General features: G+C 37.6%; 1 protein-coding gene across 1 annotated transcript; it reads right to left on the bottom strand.

Annotated features, from left to right (window-relative positions):
• Nucleotides 1-18841: 18841 nt before the first annotated feature.
• LOC145021789 (G-type lectin S-receptor-like serine/threonine-protein kinase At1g67520) lies at nucleotides 18842-22730 on the bottom strand. Its single transcript, XM_078976736.1, has 7 exons — nucleotides 21446-22730; nucleotides 20845-20961; nucleotides 20218-20438; nucleotides 19912-20122; nucleotides 19579-19816; nucleotides 19349-19499; nucleotides 18842-19281 (listed from the first exon to the last, which is right to left on the bottom strand). Exons 1-7 carry the CDS (start codon nucleotides 22647-22649, stop codon nucleotides 18976-18978), a joined length of 2448 nt encoding a protein of 815 aa, XP_078832862.1. The 5' UTR covers nucleotides 22650-22730; the 3' UTR covers nucleotides 18842-18975.
• Between the last annotated feature and the right edge of the window lie 4016 nt (nucleotides 22731-26746).

Below are 26746 nucleotides of genomic sequence, written 5' to 3'. Positions count from 1 at the left end.
CCACAAAATAAATTAAATTGCTAAATGGGTCAATCCTAAATACATTATAGGGCCTGTACGTCATTTTCCCTTAGTATAAATAAGCATCGATTGGTATACTGCAGCAAATAGTAACTTTCTTTTCCTTAATAGTAAAAGCTTTGGGTTATTTTCTTCTTATTCATCTGTTTGGTCGTGGGCATCAAGGTATTACCAATTTAATACCTTACATTTATTTATTTGCTTTTGTGGTCGTAGAAATTTTCCACTATTCTTGGTCGTATTTTGCATGGAAATTTATGATCAACAAGGGACATATATTTGCTAGATTTTTAAAGTGTTTCATTAATATACAAGTGTACATCATCATACGTTATTCTAGCCTATCTTTTCATATTCGTATTTAATAATGAACCTCTTGCAAGAAAATGATAGGTTCTATGCGGTTACGAATATATATAAATACTCAATGTTTGGAGTTTGTATGAATATATCGACAATAAATTTATCTCTAATTAAACCCTAACATGTGTAGTTTTATTGCAAACTAATAATAGTATTACGTTGAAATGCAAATTAAAAGAACTCTAATACACAACAAAATGAGCAATTCTAACTATCATGTTTGTATTAAACGAGGTTTTTTAGGCCACGCATTGGTGTGGGAGTTTTTAAGCTATAAATTTTGTGATATAACATCCTAGTTATGTTATATTATGGCAAAAACGGAATGAACATCTACATCATCATGTTGCATCCTCTAGTGTATACACCTGTAGAAAAGACACCAACAAATTAAGAAGCAGTTATGCATCATTTAAGTTAAGGGCTAAATGTAGGTAATTGCAAAGTACTTTCGCTTATGAGTGTATTATAGCGTCCTTCTTTTATAGAATTATACTATAGAACATGTCTTATTAGAACATTGTACTTTGAGGAATCCGCTCATTTATAGCATTACACTTTCGCTTGATTTATTAGGGCATTCCAATATGTTTTTTATTTTTTTTTTTCTTTAACAGTGACCATTTCTGTTAAAATAAAACTATAAACTATGCAAAAGCAAGAAACAAAATTTAAAGAAATCAAGTGAACACTTATTTTTTATTTCATGGAATGATTAACTGTAAATATAAATACCTTATATCCATTTTTTTTTTTAAATACATAAGCTCAAACCCTTTTCAATGCATGTGCCTACCATCTAAATTATACAAATGTAAACATTAAGCATAGTATATCGCTTTTCAATAATAACTCCCAAAATTAGTCAAAACGATCAGAGAAAACAAATCAATTTCAATATATTAAAACATTACTCGCTCAAATAATGGTTGCCATAGTTATACAAGAAAACAAAAGGATCACGTGAAGAGGGGAGATGTAGTACCAAATCTTCATATGGATTATTGACCTCCTCCATATGCTATACCTCCTAATGAAGACAATGAAACAACACCCACTTTAGAACATTCTAAATCTTCTTAGAAAATCCACTATAATTAAGCACAATTATCGAACCTCATTCTCTAATTTTAGATAAATCGAAGGCAGAGGAGTGAATAACAACAAAAGAAGTGATAGATTCATATATAAAAAAATTACAAAACATAATCGCTACCCTGGTCGAAACAGAATCGAAGCTTTATCTTACCTCCTTAGTGGGTTCCAAAAAAGACACGGTTCTATGTTAATGATGCCTTCAGGAGTAGAAGACACAAATTTGATGCCTTAAACATCAGTCATTGCTCATGCTCTAAACGTCGCTACATCATTTGTTGCCCTAATGTTTCTTGAAGAAGCTAAGAGCATTCTTCCACCACCAATGTTTGGAGGTCTTTTCATCTTACACAGACATAGAGATTGTGGTGGTTTTATCAGTTTCATCATGGAGATAGATATTTGTGGAGAGTTTCATCAAGGAGATAGAGATTGCGGTGGTTTATCAGTTTTATAGAGAAAAGCAAGTGAGAAAGAGATGAGATGGTGAAAACATCAGTTAATGGTGGTGCGTGTATGGTGGCAGTGATGAAGACGAAGTTGTATCTTGATGTGCTCTTATGAATAGTGCAATAACATTTGTAAAATGTTAATGTTTATAATATGGGTTCACCATAGTTGAACTAGCAAAAGTAGAATCACTGTTATATGCATTATGCATCTTTTACCATATTTAAATATTGTAATTGCTTCGCATTTTAGCATTCAATTCATTCATTTTAAGTTATGTTTGGAACATTTTATGATTTTGGTGGAATACTGTGATCTGTGCAATTCTAGGTTGTGATACGATTTAATTGACTAGTTAGTAATTACTTAATTATTTATTCAAATTAGGTAGTAGCTATCTTTATTTAAAATTAAAATATCATTTAACATTTTTTTTAATTTAGGATAAGATTATCTATTAACACTTATATAGGGTTTCGATATGTCTTTTTGATTAATGATGGAATAAGAATTATAGAGTTTTTTGGGAAATCTTTGTGTCTTGAATAATAGTACTATCAATTGGTATTTTTGGCAAAATCATTGTTCGTTGGACTACTATTCACATCTATTTTTGGCGAAAGTATTGTTCATGGAATTCACTGTTGATCGAAAATATTGTTTACGGAAACACTATTCACATGTTACTGTTCATCATTTCTATTTTTAGGGTATCGAGATGGTGAACAACACGGATCGAATCAATTGGCTGGAGACGGACTTTGCTATACTCCGCTAGGTTCTGAAAGACGATCGGAGGCTTGAACAACAACAAAGAAGAAGAAAATAAGGTAGATTCCAAGGGATTCCAATGGGGAACATTAGAGGGCTCTGATCAGAAAATCAATGCATTGAAAAAAGAGAAGGGAAAGAAATAAGAAAAAAGGAACAAGGGGAAATATGGCAGTAATTTCAAATAGGTTGACTTCCAGAAGACTGAGATGCCCACATTCGATGGGGGGGATACTACCATAGTTGAACGCTACTATGATATCTAAGGTATTGAAGGCACGACACAACTCAAGACAACCTCTATATGCATAGAGGGAGTGACACTAGCTTGGTATAGATCAGATGCAAGGGCTGGGCAACAGCCCAGGGCAGCATTTTCAGATGGGGCATCAAATTTCTACATATCAATTGTCACTCGTTGCTGGCAGTTGACGATCAAGATTCATCTTTCTTTAATTCTTTGTGTGCGAATTCTCTACTTCTTTTTAGTCTCGAGCCAAACTCATCTCAGGTCCATTTTTGTGAAATCTATTTTGTTTTATAGTCTGTATTTTGCTTTTTTCATCACTGTGTTATAATCTAATAAATTCTTTCATATATTTGATACTAAACTGTTTATATTCATATTATTTAGGCTGACTAATCTCTTGGTTTGTTTGACAATTTTATTAAATAGACTTGTTCAAGATCTGGATGTGGCTTCAAGAATTTGGATTAGATGCTAATATTTTTTTTTTCCAGATTTGCATGTGAATAACACATGCATACTTTTGTTTGAAGAAAAAATGTATTGCAGATTTAGAACTTGTCCCAAAAAAATATTCCAAGTTACCCATTTACATTAATAAACTACTACATGGGTCTATTCAACCAAATTGGTCGATCTTAGATGATTTTTGCAATATTTGTATGATTTTTCACACTTATTGGAACGTACATTACCAACTATGATAAAGGAAAATCTTTTTAAAACTGAAACATACACCACCTACTATGGTTAAGTGAAATCTTCCATATACATTACATGTTTTAAACATGTGAATATTGAAGGGAAAATATATGTGGGCATTAGATAGTCCATCGCCCAGGGCATTGAAAACATACGGACCGGCCCTGATTAGATGAAATTCGTATAAGGGGGCCTTCAAGAAGATGGCGAGTCATCTGGGTGAATTACTTGGAAGGAACTTTCATCAAAGGGCTACCGAAACTCAGATCATCAATAAGGGTAAGGGTCATGCAACCCGAAGGCCTAACACACATAATGAGATTAGCAGTAATGATCGATGAAAACCAAGCCAATGAAGATACGATTGAAAATTATGCGGAATTAGGAGACAATCCACAATTTTAGCAATATTCAACTATGGAACCCACATTTCAACCTTGAGGACAAGGTGTTTATTTGGGAGGGGAGTAATGATACGACTCAGCAATTAGGTCAAGACTACTGACTAATTAGTAATTATTTAATTATTTATTAGGCTTTTAATTTAGGATAATATTATCTATTAGGCTTTTAATTTAGTATAATATTATCTATTAACACTTATACATAAGGCTTCTATATGTTTTTTTGATTAATGATGGAATAAGAATTATAGAGTATTTATTCCGTTTTGGAGAATCCACGTGTCCCGAATAACTGATGGAATAAGAATTATAGAGTTTTTACTCCGTTTTGGAGAATCCAGGTGTCCCCAAGAACAGATCTTATCAGGTTGTTTTTCATGTTTAAAAGTAAGCACGGATAGATGTGAATAGGCCTAACAATCGTGTCGTGTTCAGGTTGACGGGTCGCGGATTGACCGTTCAAAATACAACCCGAACATGACCTATTTAACTATATAGGTCACGGGTTGGCAGGTTTGGAACATAAGCTCATATACAATGCGTCAACCCGTTTATTTATACGAGTTCGTGGGTTGGTGGGTCAGATTCAGATTCGTGGGTTAGATTTTCTTTTCACTTAACAATAGAAATATTTATAAAGACCTTATTAGCATTGTATTTTTTTCAAAGCTCTATTTTTCAAAAAAAAAAAAAAAAAAAAAAAAAAAAGATCTAGCTAGAAGATAACGAAGTCAACGAACAAATTTGTGGATATGGCCTACATCAACATGGGTTGTGTAAGCACGCTTCATGCACTTTTCTTGGCTTGACCTTCAGTAACTCCCACTTTACGTTACATAGAGTCAATAAGTCAACCGAAATAGACAGTCCTATTGTCGCCTTGTTTTGCAAAAGTTCCGATACCTCTCTGACCCATTCTTCATGGTTAAATTGTATGCATTAGGATTTGCATAGACACAAAAGCATGATATTTGATACAGGAATCAGTTGGGTGTTTCCTTTGCTCCCAAGTCCTCTGGTATATCTGGTTATTAGCTACATCTACTAATTCTCGATCACCAAGTTGTTATGATGGGTACTTTAATGATCAAATTTAATAATTTATGACAAAGAGTCTACCAATATCAAAAACATGTGGAATTTTGCTTCCAGATAGGATTGTCCAGGTTCTAATGAAAGGGGCGTGTTTGAAGTCTTGTATTTCCAACTTTTGGTCAAGTTTTGATTGAGTCAATAAGTATTTGTTGAGATATTATTCTAACATAGTCTTTAGCTTAGTTTCTCTTTCCATGTTTTGCTATTCCCAAGCCTATTTAACAGGCTCATTTGAGGTGTTCTTTGTTTTTCTTATACTTCAAATTTATTCCAAGAGATCTTACTTTCTTATGTGAACCTCATTTGATCACGTCCATCACTACATTATCTCAAGAAGAAAGGGCACATATTAACGTTGGTCCACCTAATATCAATACCAAATTAAAATCCAAAAAGGAAAGAGACGAAATTTGAGTTTATACGCAAAGAAGATACTACTCTGGAATTTCATCGAACAATCGATGATGCGCATTTCAAACTATTACATAGATACCTCCAATAAAAAATAATAATCGCAAACTTAAATGTGACAAAAAAAAAGCAATAAACAAAACTATATATCAAAATATTTTAAGAAAAAATCGTGACATTACTTTGCAACATCAAAAGTGAGTCAATGAGAGACAGACGTCCCTATACTGCTCTACATAGTTACCTCGAAGGACTGTTGTATGACTTGTGAAGCATTGATGTCGAATTTTACAAGCTTTAGAATCCTAAGAATCACTTGTTGATTCAGATTAAATTTGTTCATGGGAGGCAATCCAACTAGACGAAATCATATAGTCTCGATCAAAGTAAACATCTGGTTTTGCAAATTGATTTTAAACAAGCACCGGCTAGAACAAACTTGGATACAAGAAGGATCGGTTTGGTGTTGATTCTCTTCTTTTCCCGATTTGTGGTGATTAAAGAGAATTGTTGTACCATTGCTCCCATTTCGTCTCCATGAGGAACCATATAAACATGAGTACAAGGTGAGATATGTAAGGATAAACTCCATCGATGATCTTTAAACAACATGGCAAGTAGGATCTAGGTGAACTGCTTTTCACACATTATTATTTGTAACACCGGAAATTTTTGCAACACCTTTGGTCAAAGAGAACTTTGCAATACAAAGTCCATGTAATTGTAAACGTAATCAATATCATCCAACAAGAACAACAACAAATCAAAAGCAGAAGAGTTGGGCTGACTTACTCACAAGAAATTCAAAATCAAAACATAAAGAAATCACTAGATGCATGGTGTGGACTGTTGGGCCTCAACCGATGAGAGGTGGGCCGCACCTCATTTCTCAGTGTTTGTTCGGAGGTGTTATATTTCTATATTCGCACCTTTTGTCTGTAATTAAAAAAGATAAATAGATGGAAATGATATTCAATTTTTTTCTCTTCATTTTTAATACCAAACAAACAACGGAATTAAGAGCAATTTTATTTTAATCTACCACACATGCCCTATGATAGAAAATGAGTGGAAAAAACTAGGATTTAGAGTATTCTTGTTTTGATTTTGGTAATGATCAATCTTATATAACTTTTAACGCGTTTTATCTAATAAATATCTATTAAAACTGAAATGCAAAAAAAGGCCACTCATCCCCTTCAAAAGTCAAGTCAAAACTGTGAAAATGGGTTTGTTATCCAACACTTTCTTCAAATGGTTGTCTATATAAGATGTGTGTAACTTTTATTTTACTGAAATATTCATTGTTAATTTTTAAAGGTATATAACTAATTAAAAATCAAAAGTTAAAAGGCTCCAATGCAATATGAAGAAGCTTTTGAATTCAGAGTTTCTGTTTAAAGCAAAAGTTAAAAACCCCTAGTGCTAAACAAAACATTTTCTTTTTTTAAAGTATTTTTTAAAGCAAAAAACTATCAAAAACTCAGGGTCGAACAAGCCTATAGTTGCGAAAATAATTCAATCTTATCTTCAATCAGCTGTCTATCTTTATGAAAATTTTGGGGGCTTTTTTCCTTCCAACCTATTCTCTCCTAACACCAATAGTCATGTATTGTAATTTTTATTTTACCTTTAAACATTTTTCTTTATTGATAAACCGTTTTTAAGGGTTCACTAGTGAAAATAGTAAAACATGCACTTTCCTTGTCATGGATGCCTTCTCTTTTGTTTTGCTTTCGTGCATTGACTCAGATCCCTCTAGGGTGTATGCATTGGTTATAGTTTCATGTAGCAGTATAGCTACATCTCCAACTAAATTTTAGAAGCGTTCGATCTTTTCGCCATGTATTAATCTTACATCTAATAACTCTTACTGATATATTTGTAACGTCGTGATTTTACCATCATTTTTTTATAAAACAATCTCTAACAAAATACTTAGTGAAAGACTTGGTCATTTAATTCAAAACATTTTCAAATCGCCACGTTACTTCAAAATTGAAATCATAAATCCAAACCATTAAAACATAGGAAAAGCAAAAGTACTTTAAAGCAAATATTCAAACATATGTCCAAGAGTGGTATCGATAATACAAATCTACTACACATAAGTAACCCCTCTCATCAAGGCCAAACTCCTAACCATCCTGCATCAATCATAAGGCACAAAAGAGAAAAGACACAAGTGTCAGCCCCTACTGAGTGAGTACATAAAGATTGCACATAAAACATAAAAACCCTAAATCGGTCATTTTCATTCATTTTACGATGAAACATAAAAATGATACACAAAAGCCACTTAGAAAACAACCACATGTAATAATCGTAAAAACACCCATGTTTGAAATACAATTCATGTCATACAAAAATCCCAAGATCTCATAACATAAAATCCCATGTGTGTGTACTGATCAAGTCGGCACCTTCCCACGGTCGTCACTAGTACCTGAAACAAATAACACCAAACACTGTAAGCACAAAGCTTAGTGAGTTCCCATAAATACCACATATAACACATATTAGCCACTCGAGGCTATAACTCTATGGGTTCGTGCACCCAAACTCTGTGAACCCTCAGGTTCTAACTCTGTAACATGTACAACATAAATCACAAAGAATAATGCAGCGCAACACATAACACACACACACACACACACACACACACACATATATATATATATATATATATATATATATATATATATATATAGCATACAAGCACTGTATCACATAACTCTAGTTACCTACTCAAGGTATAGTATAGTGAGAAGACTCACCTTGTGTATCTCGATAACTCGCAAATCCCTGGAATCACTCGTGATCGATCCCCCGCACTATAATCTTCCTATAATACAATATATCTCTAATTAACACTTTTACAACTAAGGTTGACTAACCCTTTCAGGTCAACATTGGTCAACTATGGTCAACGGTCAACTTTGATCGGACTCGGCGAGTGCACCAAAGAAACTCGACGAGTCTAACGCGTTCACTGACTCCCTCGGATCTTTTTGGCACGACACGCACTCCCCTAACTCGACGAGTTTCCACCTGGATTGAATCGCAGGGCAACTACGACTCAACTCGCCGAGTCTCAAGAACAACTCGGCGAGTTCCGGCTTGACTTAACCCCATATTGACTCTTCCTGACTCACTGGGTCATCCCCTAACCCGGCGAGTCCACTCACTGAACATATTACATGAAACCCCAACCCTACTCGCCGAGTCCCAAGAAAAATTCGGCGAGTTCATGCCATGCACACACTTTTATTGACCTTCTGAGGTTAGATCTGCTTTCCCAAACCCTAGATCTGGCCTTCCCAAGCATGAATGTCACGTAAAGTTTGAAGCTTGATGCTTGATTAACCCCCACAAGGCATCAAAAGGATATTTTGTCCCAAAAATAACCACCTAGGTCCAATGACTCCATAATAACCGAAAAAGCTCTAATGGTTAAGGTCTCTGGACCTCTTTGAGTCCAGATTCAAGGCACAAACTCGTAGAGGGACCATTTGCTTCACATAATCACTCTAAAAAGGGGGTATAAAACCCTACCTCTGAAGATCAACCCTATAATTGAAGGAGATTCGAACCCTTACCTCAAAATCAAGCCTCTGGACTCTGGATTTGCTGTAATCTCACCTCCTCCTTGCTCTTGCCACCTTCTTCTTGCTAAACAAAGAATACAAAGGCTCAAAAGTGACTTCCTCTCTCCCAACACGAAGTAGCTCTCTTAGGGTTCTCTCAAGGGACTGGTAGCCGCAATGGGAGGCTATAAGTGCCCTTAAATAGGTTCCAAACCTGGGGATTTAGGGTTTCATTAAACAGCGTGGACTCGCCAAGTCCAGACGCGAATCCTTGACCAAATCGCCATCCTACTCGGCGAGTTTGAGCTCCAACTCGCCGAGTCTCCTCACAAAATACTAAAAATGTAAGAAATGAATAATACCTGGGAATCCGGGATGTTACAATTCTTCCCCACTAGAACTAGACTTCGCCCTCGAAGTCTCGCTCTGCAAATAACTCCGGATGCTGCTCGCGCATCTCACGCTTCGGCTCCTAAGTCATATTGGACCCTTTTCGATACTGCCACTGAACCAAAACCAAGCGTACCTCCTTGTTCCTCAGAACCTTGATTTTCCGATCTCTGATTGCCACTGGTCTCTCAGCATAATTCAGGCTCGCATCCACCTGAATATCCTCTAATGGAACCACTGCCGACTCATCGGCTATACACTTCCGTAATTGCGACACATGGAAAGTGTCGTGAATCTGCCCCAACTCTACTGGCAATTCCAAACGATAGGCTACCCTGCCTACCCTCGCGACCACCTGAAATGGACCAAGATATCGGGGCCCCAACTTGCCACTCTTCCTAAATCGAATCACTCCTTTCCAAGGAGAGACCTTCAGGAGCACAAAGTCGCCGACCTGAAACTCAAGCTCGGACCAGAACCTGTCCGCATAACTCTTCTGCCGACTCTGAGCGGTAAATAACCTCTGTCTGACCTGCTGGATCTGCTCTGTCGTTTGAAGTACGATCTCAGTACTGTCCATAACACGCTGTCCGACTTCTCCCCAGCATATGGGGGTCCGACACCTCCTCCCATACAACAACTCAAAGGGTGGCATACCGATGCTCGAATAATGGTTGTTGTTGTAGGAAAACTCTACCAATGGCAAGTACGTATCCCAACTTCCCCCGAAATCCATCACACATGCCCGGAACATATCCTCGAGCGTCTGAATCGTTTGCTCACTCTGTCCATCTATCTGGGGGTGATATGCGGTACTAAAATGCAGCCTAGTACCCAGTTCCTCATGTAACTTCTTCCAGAATCTGGAAGTGAAACGTACATCCCGGTCTGAGACAATCGAGATCGGCACCCCATGCCGAGATACCACTTCCCTTACATACATCTCCGCTAACTTCTCTGCGGAGGAGCTCTCACTAATAGCAAGGAAGTGGGCGCTCTTCGTCAACCTGTCCACAATCACCCAAATTGCATCGACTCCTCTCGCAGTCTTTGGCAATTTGGTGATAAAATCCATGGTAATCTGTTCCCACTTCCATTCGGGAACCTCCAACGGCTGCAACCTACCATGCGGTCTCTGGTGCCCGGCCTTAACCCTACAGCAGGTTAAGCACCTCTCAACAAACCACGCAACATCCCTCTTCATACAGGGCCACCAATACTCCTTCCTCATATCCAAATACATCTTAGTAGCCCCAGGATGGATTGAGAATTTCGACCGATGAGCTTCTTCCATCAAAATGGTACGCATCCCTCCTAAAAACGGCACCCAAATCCACCCCTGAAATGTCATAAGCCCCCGTCCATCAGTAACGAACCCCGATACCAACCCTACCACTCGCTCCTTCTTCTGGTTCTCCAACCTTACGGCCTCAGCCTGTGCTCCACGAATGGTGTCTAACACCTGAGTCATCACGGTCAAACGCAAGCATACACCTCGCAACGGGGTGCTCTCTGCCCTGCAACTCAGGACGTCGACTACCATATTAGCCTTACTCAGATGGTACAAGATCTCACAATCATAGTCCTTAACCACATCCAACCACCTCCTCTGCCTCATATTTAGGTTGGGTTGATCCATCAAATATTTCAGGCTCTTATGGTCCGTGTATATCGTACACCGAACCCCATATAGATAATGATGCCAAATCTTGAGGGCGAACACCACTGCCCCCAACTCTAGGTCATGGGTGGGATACCTCGTCTCATGTGGCTTCAACTGCCGCGATGCGTATGCTATCACATACCCTCTCTGCATCAGCACCGCTCCCATCCCCAAGATCGATGCATCGCAGTATATCATTCCCTCCGGCAGGGCTAACACCGGGGCCTCGCATAACTTTTGGCGAAGCGTTTCAAAGGAGGCCTGCTGCTCGGGGCCCCATGAAAAGGCGACACCCTTCCGGGTCAATCTGGTGAGTGGCACTGCGATCTTAGAGAAATCCTTGATAAATCTCCGATAATAACCATCCAACCCTAGAAAACTCCTGATCTCGGAGGGTGACCTCGGCACCTCCTATCTCATCACTACCTCAACTTTGGCCGGGTCGACCAATATCCCTTTCTGGTTAACGAGATGTCCTAGGAACTGGACTTTTCGCAACCAAAAATCACACTTGGAGAATTTGGCATAAAGCCTCTCCGATCTCAGAACTCCGTGGATCTCCCTCAAATGCTCCTCATGCTGCTCTTTAGACCTCGAATATACCAAGATGTCATCGATGAATACAATCACTGACCGATCCAGCATCGGCATGCACACTCGGTTCATGAGATCCATGAACACTGTCGGGGCATTGGTGAGCCCGAAGGCATCACCACAAACTCGTAATGCCCATAACGCGTCCTGAATGCTGTCTTCTGGATGTCCTCATCTCGCACCCTCACCTGATGGTATCCAGACCTAAAATCGATCTTGGAGAACCAAGATGCTCCCTGCAACTGATCGAACAAATCGTCGATCCTCAGCAACGGGTAATGGTTCTTGACCGTCAGCTTGTTCAACTCCCGGTAATCAATGTACATCCGGTGTGAACCATCCTTCTTCTTAACAAAAAGGATAGGAGCTCCCCACGGCGAGCTGCTCGGCCGAATAAACTGCTTTCCCAACAGCTCCTGAAGCTGTGAGGACAACTCCTGCATCTCTGAAGGTGCAAGGCGATAAGGCACCTTGGCAATAGGCACGGCTCCCGGAACCAAATCGATTTTGAACTCCACTTGCCTCACGAGAGGCACACCCAGTAACTCCTCTGGAAAGACATCTGGGAACTCACGCACTATCGGAACCTCCTCCACTGACCTCGACCTCTCGGAATCAACCTGCGTATCCATCACGTACGCCACAAAACCCTTACAGCCCTACTGTAGACACTGCCTCACCCTAGCGGTCGAACAAAATGCTGATCCAGAACGTGTACCCTCGCCGTACACTGTAAGAACTCCCCCACTAGGGTCTCGTATGGTCACCAGTTGTCGCTCGCAGTCGATAACCGCACCGAATCTGCTCAACCAGTCCATGCCCACAATGACACAGACATCACCCATCGCAATAAGAACCAAGTCAATCGGGAACTCAGCACCGAAAATCTCGAGTACATACCCGCGGATCACCTCTGTGGCATATATCACCCTCTCGTCAGCTATGGAAACTCTCAAAGGCCGACTTAGCGCCTCGCGACTAACACTAATATGCTGACTAAAAGCCAGAGATACAAAATACCGACTCGCACCAGAGTCAAATAACACGAAGGCAGGTACAGAATTCACAAGAAAAGTACCTACGCATAACATAATATAAGCATAATATCTCAATCATCAAAATAAATACACGAAAGAATACATACCAGCCACGACATCGGGCGTTGCGCAGACCTCCTCCGCAGTCAACTGAAAGGCTCTCCCTCGTGCCCTCGGTGCCTCGGCCTTTATTGGCCAACTCTCGGTAGCTCTGATGGCGGCATGGGCAGATCCCTGAGGTGCTCCCTGAGCTAATCCCCGCAGCTGCGGACACTCCGCCTTCCGGTGTCCAGTCTGGTTGCAGTGAAAACATATTGCAAACCCCTTGGGGCAGCCCTTGGCCATATGCCCCTGCTTGCCACATTTTTAGCAAGATCCAGCTCTACATACTCCATCATGATCCTTGCCGCACTTTCCACAAGTGCGACCCTTCTGGCTCCCAGATTTGGGATCAGCGGGCTTGGCCCGCTTGGCTGTCGGCTGGGACTGTGCCGGCCGCCGATCCCTTCCCTAAGACTTTGCTTCCTCCCTGGCCTGAGTCTCTAGCTCAATCTCCCTCTTCCGGGCATTTTCCTGAAGCTCGGAAAATGTCCGGTATGAGGAGTTCGCCACGAATTCCCGAATGTCTCGCCTCAAGATACTCAAATATCGGCTCATGCGTGCCTGCTCAGTGGACACGTGCTCAGGGCAGAACATCGCCCTCTCGTGGAACATCCTAGTAATCACCGTAATAGACTCAGTACCCTGCTTTAGGGTTAGAAACTCCTGGGCCAAACGCTCCCTCTCCATTGGCGGAACGTACTCATCTCGGAACATGGCAGTGAACCTCTCCCAGGTGACTGCCGCAAGCTCAGCAAGCGAAAAGTGCGCTGTTACAAACTTCCATCAGTCCTTCGCTCCCGAGCAAAGCTGGTTCAACGCAAACCAAACTCTCAAATGCTCAGGAGATGAGCAAGTGAAGAAACACCCCTCTATGTCTGAAATCCACCTCATAGCCGCCACCGGGTCCTGGGTCCCATCAAACTCTGACGGTTTCGTGTTGCCGAACTCCCGGGATAGCAACACATCACCACCCTGCGGCCTCGCAGCAGCAACAACTACAGTGGCCGCTGTAACAGCAGCCTCAGAAAGAGCAGCATAACGCTCGTCAAAAGTCTCAATCAGCGTGGTCTTAATAGACCCGAACATCTCTTGTATCTCTGCCCTGATAGCCGCAGCCACCTCCTCGTGGATGATCCGGCAGATCTCCTCATCACTAGCCCCACTGCTCTCTGGCATAAGACGTGTCCTCACCATGATCTACCTCTGAAATACAACATACGATAAATTAGAATCCATTCGAGCATACTCACACTCGACAACTCTTCCCTCCTTGATCCTTGGCATACCGAAGGTTCTTACTTGAACTGTACACCGCCCCGGTGCTTTCAGTAGTACGGGCCCAATACTACTGTCCACACCGTTTCAGTATACACCCCAAATCCTCCTCTTCGGATCCCAATTTCCAAGTACTCTATCACTCTCTAACAAATATCTCATAAGCTCCTCGCTGCTACCTATTCACTCTCAAGCATCTCATAGCAGCTCACCTCACCCTAGGCTAAGGCATCACAAATCAAGGCACTCTAGTCCTAATAGGAATACCTAGCCTACTCTAGCAAAAGAATACCTCATATCAATCTCATGAACATATAATATAAGGGTATTTTGGGAAATCACCGTTCGGACGCTGACTGATCGTACACACGATTCTACTCTGAGTTTCTCTAAAATCTTTTACTTCTTTTAGAAAATTGGGTTCTCTTTTGAAAATATTTTTTTTCCAAATCCTCAGTTTGAGTTCAAATACTCCCGAAGGTGTACCCAAATCCCTCAAACCAAGGCTCTGATACCAACTTGTAACACCGTAAACTTCAAAACAATTTTTCGCATTTTATAAAAATATAATTCATTTAATAATCGTAAAAACACCCATGTTTGAAATACAATTCATGTCATACAAAAATCCCAAGATCTCATAACATAAAATCTCGTGTGTGTGTGTACTGATCAAGCCGGCGCCTTCCCACGGTCGTCACTAGTACCTGAAACAAATAACACCAAACACTGTAAGCACAAAGCTTAGTGAGTTCCCCAAAATACCACATATAACACATATTAGCCACTCGAGGCTATAACTATGTGGGTCCGTGCACCCAAACTCTGTGAACCCTCAGGTTCTAACTCGATAACATGCACAACATAAATCTCAAAGAATAATGCAGCGCAACACATAACACACACACACACACACAAATATATATATATATATATATATATATATATATATATATATATATATATATATATATATATATATATATATATATATATATATATATAGCATACAAGCACTGTATCACATAACTCTAGTTACCTACTCAAGGTAAAGTATAGTGAGAAGACTCACCTCGTGTATCTCAATAACTCGCAAATCCCCGGAATCACTCGTGCTCAATCCCCCGCACTATAATCTTCCTATAATACAATATATCTCTAATTAACACTTTTACAACTAAGGTTGACTAACCCTTTCAAGTTAACATTGGTCAACTCTGGTCAACGGTCTACTTTGACCGGACTCGGCGAGTGCACCAAAGCAACTCGGCGAGTCTAACGCATTCACTGACTCCCTCGGATCTTTCTTGGCACGACAAGCACTCCCCTAACTCGACGAGTTTCCACCTGGCTTGAATCGCAGGGCAACTACGACTCAACTCGCCGAGTCTCAAGAACAACTCGGCGATTTCCGGCTTGACTCAACCCCATATTGACTCTTCCTGACTCACTGGGTTATCCCCCAACCCGGCGAGTCCACTCATTGAACATATTACGTGAAACCCCAACCCTACTCGCTGAGTCCCAAGAACAATTCGGCGAGTTCATGCCATGCACACACTTTTATTGACCTTCTGAGGTCATATCTGCTTTCCCAAACCCTAGATCTGTCCTTCCCAAGCATGAATGTCACGTAAAGTTCGAAGCTTGATGCTTGGTTAACCCCCACAAGGCATCAAAAGGATATTTTGTCCCAAAAATAACCACCTAGGTCTAATGACTCAATAATAACCCAAAAAGCTCCAATGGTTAAGGTCTCTGGACCTCTTTGAGTCCAGATCCAAGGCACAAACTCGTAGAGGGACCATTTGCTTCACATAATCACTCTAAATAGGGGGTATAAAACCCTAACTCTAAAGATCAACCCTATAATTGAAAGAGATTCGAACCCTTACCTCAAAATGAAACCTCTGGACCCTGGATCTGCTGTAATCTCACCTACTCCTTGCTCTTGCCACCTTCTTCTTGCTAAACAAAGAATACAAAGGCTCAAAAGTGACTTCCTCTCTCCCAACACGAATTAGCTCTCTTAGGGTTCTCTCAAGGGACTGGTAGCTGCAATGGGAGGCTATAAGTGCCCTTAAATAGGTTCCAAACCCGGGGATTTAGGGTTTCATTAAACAGCGTGGACTTGCCGAGTCCAGACGCGAATCCTTGACCAAATCGCGATCCTACTCGGCGAGTTTGAGCTCCAACTCGCCGAGTCTCCTCACAAAATACTAAAAATGTAAGAAATGAATAATACCTGGGAATCCGGGCTGTTACAAATTAATTAAGCCCTAAAATCACAAAAGAAAGCCAATCATACCGGAGAAGACAGAAAGCGGGCGACGGTCTTCAACGTCGTCATTTTCCACCGTTTCTCATTTTGCACTGCAAGAGAAGTAGAAAAAACCCTGAGTAAAAGTCATAGGCGGCCGAAAGATATTCGTGGCAAGCATATGTGAAGCGGTGGAAGATTTGTGGAAGTCATCTATCGGGTACGGAGACCGTGGGTTTAATGAGCAACACATGGAAAGCACTACCAACCAAAAAGGAAAAATAGATTAAAAAAACCTATCAAATAGAAAAGAAAAAATAAAAGAAAATTTCCAACCAATTATAAAGAAGTATTATTCACCAAGGAGTTCAAAATTAGTATATAATATAATAATAAATCATAAAATTGTCTAATAGTAATTTTGGTTACACTTAATTATAGTAAATCTTTAAAACATTTAATATCCTTGAAATTAGGGTAATTTGTTTGCTAACCCTACAAAAACACCGACCCTTCATCATCATCAACGCTCGTGTTATTCCTTGTTTCCCGTCCACAAGTCCGACAATCATTGACGCCCAATACCATCGTCGATCGCCAGTGCCCTCATCTTCATATGCTTTCGATATTGACTCTTCCTCCGACAACTCATTCCCTATGTCAACTCATCCTCGTCGATGACAACAACACTCTGTCGATGCCTCCACCAACCTTTGCTCGTAATTCACCACCAATCTTCGTCATCTTTGTGGTGGAGTCGACGTTACTGGAAATTTCACTTTGAATTTTTGTTTTATTTGATTAAATTTTGGTGGTGTAATTATAGCAATCTCCCCTAAAATGGAACATAAATCAACTACAATGCATATCCAAATTAAATTCTAATTCTGGCTTTGTTTCTTTAGACACATAAAAACCCCATTCATGGATTTTTTTTTATTTCAGTGTAACATATCAGTATTCTTAAATGGCCATACAACTTAGATGATAAATAAATCTACAAGAGATGTTTAGATCATTGAAACAACAATATATATCAAAGCAAAACAGGGTACATATGCACCTTGCAACATTTTGCTAGAATGGAATATCGAATTCTAATTTTGTCATAAAAGAATCTTGAATTCCAAGTCAACTTAAGCACTAAATTAACAAACACACCACATAATGGAATCTCGTAATCAATTTTGTCATAATAGAATTGGTATCCATTCTTGTTATTGGTCTCCATTCAGTAGAATGAGATCCTAAATAATGAAACATTACATGCTTTCAGAATAAATTACATTGCAGGTTTAGGGATGATTGTTGATGTTGGTTTGTAGAATTTATAGTTATATTCTATTTGAATGTATATCACATTCTATCATAATTTATTGTTTTATTTTATTTAATGCACTAAATTTTTTAATATTTGAAAGTTGATTATGTTTTCTTTGTGAATTTAGGTTTTGAAAAAGTTGTCATTAATGTGAAAAATGAAAAAAAAAAAAACATAGAGAAGGATAATCTATTATAGCAGAATGTATTCCGTCAGAATTTATAAATTATTTTTTAACAACAATATTCTTTCGGAATGGATTAGCGTTTTTGTTAGATTTTAATGTTTTTTTTCTTTTTTAACTATTTTAGTTTTAATCTTTAACTATAAATGTAATTCTTAAACCATTATTAGTCATGTTTTTTCGAATGAATGTAATAATTATTTATAGTCTTATTCTTTACTAATGAATGTAAATAGTGATTCTTAAAGTATTTATTCATATTCTTTAAAAAATCTTATTCTTGATAATATGTTGTCTAATTCTTTAAGCATGTTATAAAAAATATCTTGCATGAAATCATAACTCTGCAAGAATAAAACTGAAAATATATTTATTAGTTTATGGTTGATTTTTATCATTTTGACATAATTAAATCGGTTATTATTAAAAATAATGTTAAAATTTAATTAGAATTAATTTAAAGTTTTATATTTTTAAAATTAAGGGAATTAATGATCCTTTAAAATCCGAAAATTCCCTTTTTTAAAATAGGTTAAGATCGTAGGTAGGATCTTAGGATCGAGATCCGATCCGATCCTAACATCTTTTTTTTTTTTTTTTTTTGCAAATGAATTTTTTTTACCATTTATGTCTTTTACTCTTTACCAATCTATCATTTATCATTTATTATTGTGACTTATGACTAGTATTTTGAAGTTTTTATAACTTTTGATCGAAAAATTAAATGTTTGAAATATTTTTCATGATTAAATATTATAAATTAAAATTATATTCTATTTTGTGGGATTTTAGGATCTCGATCCCGATCTTACGATTCCGATCTTGTAAATCCAAAAACGATCCTAGGTAAGATCCCGATCTTGACAACCTTGAACTGAAACACTTAAAATTTATATATAAATCATTAATATTGTGAACAATGTATTACTACCCGATCTGACTTCTTTTCATGTAGCTTGTGACACACATTATATAACGGCATTACACATGCTTTTTTCTCCTCCTATCTCGCCACTAAAATTGATATTGATTGCCCATTCACGGAGCCATTTTCCAGATTATCATCTCTTGCTGAATCTGGGTCATGCCTCTCAATGAAGAAAGCTGGTCGTTTTGGTTCAGGTAGATGCATATTTTCATTTGTGAGCATCGAAATAACTTCTGACATGGTGGGTCTAATCATAGCATGATCTTGAACACACAACAGACCCACATGGATGCACGTCATTACTTCCTTGGGAGTGCATGAATCTTCCAGTATTGGATCCATCAACTCCAAACCTCTGCCTTCATTCCACAGTTCCCATGCCTGAGACATTTTATTAATTCATCATATATAGAGATGTTAATCAAATGAAGAAACTCAAATAACTTACAAGCCCTAGAAGGTTGAGTGGGTGTTCCACATCATAGGTCCCATGATTCATCTTGCTGCTTACAATTTCAAGCAACAAAACACCAAAACCAAACACATCCGTCTTCGTTGAAACAGAGCCATCTAACATATACTCCGGCGGCATATAACCACTGTATATCCAATCAAGAGTCACTAGTTAAGTGTTTTTGTAAGGGACTCATATTCACAAAACACAGGTTATGGACTCACCGAGTTCCAACGACTCGACTTGTATTTGCTTCAGACTCATTGATCCCAAATAACTTAGCCATACCAAAATCTGATATTTTTGGCTTAAGGTAGTCATCTAGCAAGATATTACTCGCTTTCAGATCTCTATGGATAACCCTCAGCCTTGAAAACCTATGGAGATATAGGAGTCCATGAGCAATGCCGTCAATGATTACAAACCGGGTATTCCAATCCAGTAATCCTTTCTTCCTAGGATCTGTTAACAATTAAATGAGTAGCAGCAACCAAAAAACAGCAACATCATATATATATATATATAAAAAATGAAGCAAATGTTTCATCTAATGTTACCAAATAGAAAGGAGTCCAAGCTTTTATTAGGCATGTACTCATATACAAGAATTTGCTCTTTCTTCTCAATGCAACACCCAATAAGCTTGACAAGGTTCGTGTGTTGAAGTTTGGCTATGAGTTCAGTTTCATTCTTGAACTCCTTGATTCCTTGTTCAGAGCCTCTTGAAAGTCGTTTCACGGCAACCTCCTGCCCATCAACTAATTTTCCCTGTGAAATTAATCCATCACATGCATCAGCTTTTATATATGATCTGGAATCTTCTTAATAAAAGTATTATATATAGAGTGTGTTTGAAAGTTTACCTTATAAACTGCTCCAAAGCCACCCTGCCCTAGCTTATTAGCGCTTGAGAAATTGTTTGTGGCAGATGAGATGCTTTGAAAGGTGAAATAATGCAGCTCAGGGTTGATCTTCATATCAGTTTGTATATTTTTGTACAGGCGCCTCAACTGATGCAGAAACAGCTTTTGGATTTTCTTTGCTTTTAAAAAACCAAACAGCATGGCATCTCTAACAGTTTCCCCTAATTTGTTTATATAGAAAAAAAAAAAAAAAAAAAAAAAAAAAAGGTTTGGTTAGAATGGCTATTTTTAAAGTCCATATTCTCTTTCATCTGTAACATAATTAAAATCCCAAAACTCTTTAATCAGTACTCTTTAAAACATACAAACAATAACAATGCCCCATTCCCCACAAGAATAGGGTATAAGGTGAGGTAAGATGTAGGACTGCTTCCAAAGTTCTTTCATCAGTTTATAACTTGTTAATATATTGAAAGTACAAAGGGTCTGATTGTATCTTGTAGGTATACATTGGGGTTTGGGGCCATTATATATAGAGCGTTTCTTTATCAAGTTTTTGTAATGATGGACAGCATATACAAATAATATTTGGATCTAAGGGGAGATTAAAAAAGTCAAAGTTCATACTTCTAATATGCAGCTTCTTGCCTACGAGATAGCATGATAGGAGTAGAGCAAAAGATACAATCCCGGTGATCAACAAAATCCGGTTCCTCTTTTTCCGCTTCTTCATCTCATGATATTCTGCATATATATAGGGAAAATGACTTAAAAGCCTAACAAAGTTTCCAAACCGTTTAAAAAACTCCAATCATGTTTTGTCTGTTCAAAAAAACCCAACAAACTTAACATTTTATCTAAAAAGCCCAACTAAGTTACACTTTTTCGAAAGTCAAATAAGGAAAACAGATGACGTGGCTTATTATCGTATCAGAAAAATGACTTGTTAGACCAACGAAGTTTCCAAAACGTTTAAAAAACTTCAATCATATTTTGACTGTTCAAAAAAAACCCAACGAACTTAAACAAAACAAAATTGGAATTTTCTGAACGGTTTGAAACTTTGTTGGACTTTTTAGACAAAATGTTAGGTTCGTTGGGTTTTTTTGAACAGACAAAACATGATTGAGATTTTTTGAATGGTTTGAAAACTTCGTTGGGTTTTAAGTCATTTTCCCATATATATCAAGAAAATTATATTACCAACAATATGTACTTAACTACTAACCACCATAATAACCAGGATGACACACAATGACCTTGGATCGGCTATCTTTGGTTTCCTCTCGATATTTGACTATCCTCTGACTATTAAAAGTCTTGCAACCTGCCCCATCAGCGGTTGCATAAGTAAAGGCCATGCAAGAACAATTTCTCCAGCATAGTCTTTCACAATCATAAACAGTCAAGTTATGGCTTTCATCATATTCATACTCATCCCCATAGCCATGATAATGATCATCACTCTCGAAAGAACAATATTTCCGGCAATTTATCTCTTCAAGGACGTTAGATTCAGCACAACCAGCGTCTTCGATTGAGCGACATTGGACATCTAAGTTTACACTTGAACCCTGAAGTATACCGGTTAAATACATGGTCAGAGCTGGCGATGAATCGTAGGTTTTTGTTAGATATGTAAACGATTGCTCTGTCTCATTAGATACATAGTAGAGGTGGACATCGGGAGAAAACTGTAGACCAGTGTTTTCGAATCCACCATTCTTCCAAGATCCACTCCTCCAGTGGACATTCCCTCGCCTTAGGATCACCATTTCCATTTGACCTGATGTGGCATTTGGGTCTGCTGTTAATGTAAAAGACCCTTCGGCTGGTAACATTTCACTCCTCCAAGAAGTGAGTGACCATCGATGCCTGGTCTTGAGGTTGATTCCTAACTTCATCCCAGGAAGAAGGGTGTCTGTTGGGTAGTCAAAGCTTTGCCATAAAACCCGCTTAACTGACCCATCTGGATGGAGTTCTTGCAGGACGAAATTTCCAGTATCCAACAGGGTGGCACTTGCGTTGCGTGTTACTACTGGAGTTGGACTGAAGAGATCAACCACAGTGCCTCCGCCAGATGAGATGCTCAGCTTGCCATGGATATCTATCACGAGTTCGCCGTATATATCTTTGCTCGGACTGTTTCTGTTTGCTACCCAAACCGGCTTATCTTTCAAGTACAAGTTATCATATCCGTCAGAAGTTCTTTTTAGGGTGTTGTAATTGTAGAATATCCCTAAATAAGGTTTTATGCTACTGCCGAAGCTAAAGAACTTCAAACAAAATACCTTCTTTGGTGAAATCAGTTCATCCCAGTCAGTAAGATGTTGACCTTGTTGTAAGGTATCTGTTTCTGCGTAACAATGATTGCAGAAAAAATAGCAACATAAAGCTGTGAGGATGAGGAATATACTTTTGCAATCTGCCATTGTTTTAAGGAAGCTAACTGTTAAAGTGGAATGAGAAGATGAGATGTGGTTCAACACAAAATCTCTAACATTAGTTAAGGGGGTCAAAAGTCTTGGTTTAAAATATGTGTGGATGGAAAAGTTTCTTTTTTTTTTTTTTTGAGGGACAACCACAAGTCATGATTTTGTGATTTTTAGAATCAATATTTGTTCTATTGTTTAAAAGTTATTTTAAAAGAATTTTTCAATTTGACAAACATCTTTTGAATTTTTTTAATTTTTTTGAAAAATGAAAAATCTAAAAGGTTGTTGTTAAAGCAATCTCAAACATCCTCTAACTAATCATTATTATATTAGCTATACTCTAGTCTAGATATTTTTATTGACTTGGCCTTCCATAACTTCTGTTTTAATAATCATTATTATATTACGTATACTTTACTCTACACATTTTTATTGACTTGGCCTTCAACTCCTGTTTTACGTTACATAAAGTCAATAAGTCAATCTAAATAGACAGTCCTTTTGTCTCTTTGTTTCCCAAAAGTTGTCATAGCTTTATAGCTTTCTGACCCATTCTTCACAGTCTAGTTATATACACTAGCAGTTGCATAGACACACAAGTATGATATTTGATACAGGAAACAATTAGGTGTTTCTTTTTATGGCTAATTTAAATTTTAGAATTTATATAATTTAAAAAAAACACACACACACACTAAATACATAGGTGGATTTAGGGTGAGCATTTGGATCTTTGGATCGGTCCTGGTAAGCCTCAACAGTCTGGTTCAAGGTCCACTAATTTATGCAAAAATAGGTCTGGTCTAAATGCTCACTTTTACGTCTATGAACCAGGTTCAAGCTCAACAGGTTTGATTTAAGGTCCACCAATTTCTGCAAAATAGGTCTGGTCCAAATGTTCACTTTTACGTCCAAGAACCAGGAACCGGACCTCGACCTGGTAAGCGGTAAGCCTCAACAGGTTCGGTCCAAGGTCTATCAATTTCTATAAAACCGGTCCGGTTCAAGAGTCGTTCCGATCCGGTTCAACAGCTAGGTGTTTTTTTATGGCTAATTTAAATTTTATAATTTATAAATTAAAAATATATATGGGTGGATCTAGAGTGACCATTTGGATCTTCGGATCAGACCTGGATTTGGACCTGGTAAGCCTCAACAGTCCGGTCCAAGGTCTACCAATTTCTGCAAAAATAGGTCCGATCCAAATGCTCACTTTTACGTCTATGAACCAGGTTCAGGCTCAACATGTCCGGTTCAAGGTCTACCAATTTCTACAAAATAGTTCTTGTCCAAATGCTCACTTTTACGTCCAAGAACCAGGAACTGGACCTCGACCTGGTAAGCGGTAAGCCTCAACAGGTCTGGTCCAAGGTCCATCAATTTCTATAAAACCAGTATGGTTCAAGAGTCGGTCCGGTCTTATCCAAATGTTCACCCATAGGTGGATTGATGTTGTTACATAATCGCCTCACCTTGGTTTGCCAAGTTTAACCCCTCCGGTTTATGTAAAATCTTTTATTTCAAATTTTCTACGTTTAATTTAAACTATAATGAAATTTAATTATCTACAATACCATAAAGGCAAAAATTACATAGGTGGGTCCATATAAATTACATAAGACCTAGTATTTGAGTTTGCGGGTTGTTATATGTTTTCATACGTACAAGGCATGAGAATTGATTAGCCAGTATAGCATATCACAGCTTCCTAAAAAACTAAAAGTTTAAAAGAAATGAGCGCTAGATGAGTTTATCAAAAGTTGAGAAGAGTTTAGGAACTATTTTTATAAGTTGTATGGTTTTTGAATAATCCATAAAAATGTAAGACCATTACATAGACTAAAATACAATGGTATAAAAGCAAAGACTAAAAATAACAACAACCAAAACGTAATTACTAAAGTTCGACAAAAAAGAGTATGCCGCCACTTCAACCTAGCTAGATTAAAAAAAAACACGTAAACATACACAAAATTTATATCGAAACATAAATAAACGTAAATTTATACCAACAAGTACATAAAAAACGACACATACATAAAAAAGCAAATAAATGATTTGGTGGGATCGACAGACGTAGTGGCGGATAAAATTGGTTATTTTATATTAACGAACGAAAATTATTAAAGAAAACCAAATTATATATGCTATGGGGGGTAAACACAAAAGTTTATAAAATGGAGATTGTAAGAGTCACATTTTACAAAGCTCAAAGTTAAAGGGTCAACGTAACATTTAAAAAACAAAGAAGTGGAAAAGTTTAAAAAATGAAAGGGTGAAATTGATATTTTACAAAATGAAGGGGTTGCAAGTGACAACTTATACATACTTGATGGATTGAATATGTCACGATGTAAGTGTGTATTATGCACATGTAGAATGTGCTTTATAAGTGGCAAAGTCAGGATTTCGGGATAAGGGGCATACATCATAATAAGATAATAACTTTGTTTGATTATATATATAGTTAGTTTAATAATAATATTATTAACATATTGTAATTGTAGTTCATAAACATTTTCCTTTCGTTTGAAAAAAAAAATCAATAGTTCTTTATAGCTCCTGACTAATTTACCTCATGGTTATAAAAAATCATATTATCAATCATAATAAAATTATTTATAAATTGCAAAATTTTAACATGTTACAAAAGTTAAAGGTTATTTATTACTAATTTGAGAATAAAATGGTGATATTTCTTAGCAACAACATCACCTTCACCGTTAATAAAAAGGGAGAATTTCATATATGCCATTCTTAAACATCAAAATATCATATTTACCCAACTTAATTTCTAAATATCATATTTACCCTTCATAAAATTTCTAAATATCATATTTACCATTCATAAAATTTCAAAATATCATATATATCCTTTTTAAACATCATAATATCATATATGCCCTTCTTAAGTATCAAAATATCGTATATGTACTTTTTAAACATCAAAATATCAATATTAATATTTAAAATATCATTCATCTACAATATAATCAACAAAAAACACTAAACAATCAAAATATACATTCCATAGAGAGGGTTGAAGATGAATATTTTTGTTTGTCAAGAGGACGATATTCCAACAATTTAGAAGTTTACATTTCATTATCATAAACGTAAGGATAATATCGTTAAATTTTTTAATTATTATTGTAATTTTAAGTTATAAAAATGATTATAAAATATTAAAAACATTATAAAAAAGGATTTGGGCAAATATGATATTTTGAAGGTTTATAAAGGGTAAATATGATATTAAGAAATTAAGTTGGGCAAATATGATATTTTGAGGTTTAAGAGGGGCATATATGAAATTCTCCCTAATAAAAAAGACACTGAGTTTCAAAATTAAAATAAGATGAATGGAGCTTTGGGCTTTATTTACTGAAATAGGCCATAAATTTAGTCTCAGGTTAATACTCTCTTAAATAATTGAAAGAGTTGGAGGGGGCGTAGCATCCGGCTGCCCCCCTACTGGCTCCGCCATTGTTTTCAGCTACAATAAAAGTCACTTACATATCCAACTTTTCATTTTAGTTATGTTTAGAATTTCTAAACTCGTCCAACAAATTAGGTTGTTTGAAATATCAATATTAGTGTCTCGAATGTGGCATGGTGTTGATGTGGCCGAAAACCCATGGTATGCACACCAACCCAATGTGGCATGATCATACGAACGTGCGGAAGAGGAGGAGACAGTTGAAAACCGTCAATTTTTTATAAAATATATCTAAAATCTTTATAAATTTATTTGTAAATACATTTAGTCTTAAACATATTCTCCACACAACTCTTTCCTTTTCTATTCTATACACAAGTATCCTTTTAATCCTCAAGCAAAACAAAACACAAATACCACAACTCGAGAAGGTGCATTCGCCCAAGACAAAACACCACGATGATTTCCATATTATGATTCACCTAGTGGCAGGATCATAAACTTGCTTCAAGGTACATTTCAACTAAACTCTTTCCAACAACCAATCTCACTTGCACAACAACCACTATTTAAAGATTCTCAAACCCAAAAACATCAATTGGAAAGGGAGGAGACATCTTGAGCACAAGCTTGGGTAGCCATCTCCTAAGAGAAT

This window comes from Lactuca saligna, chromosome 1 (assembly GCF_052625555.1).
Source record: "Lactuca saligna cultivar CGN05327 chromosome 1, ASM5262555v1, whole genome shotgun sequence".
Classification (NCBI taxonomy): Eukaryota; Viridiplantae; Streptophyta; class Magnoliopsida; order Asterales; family Asteraceae; genus Lactuca; species Lactuca saligna.
Note: the sequence above shows the minus strand (reverse complement) of the source record. Positions and strands in the feature narration are given on the sequence as shown.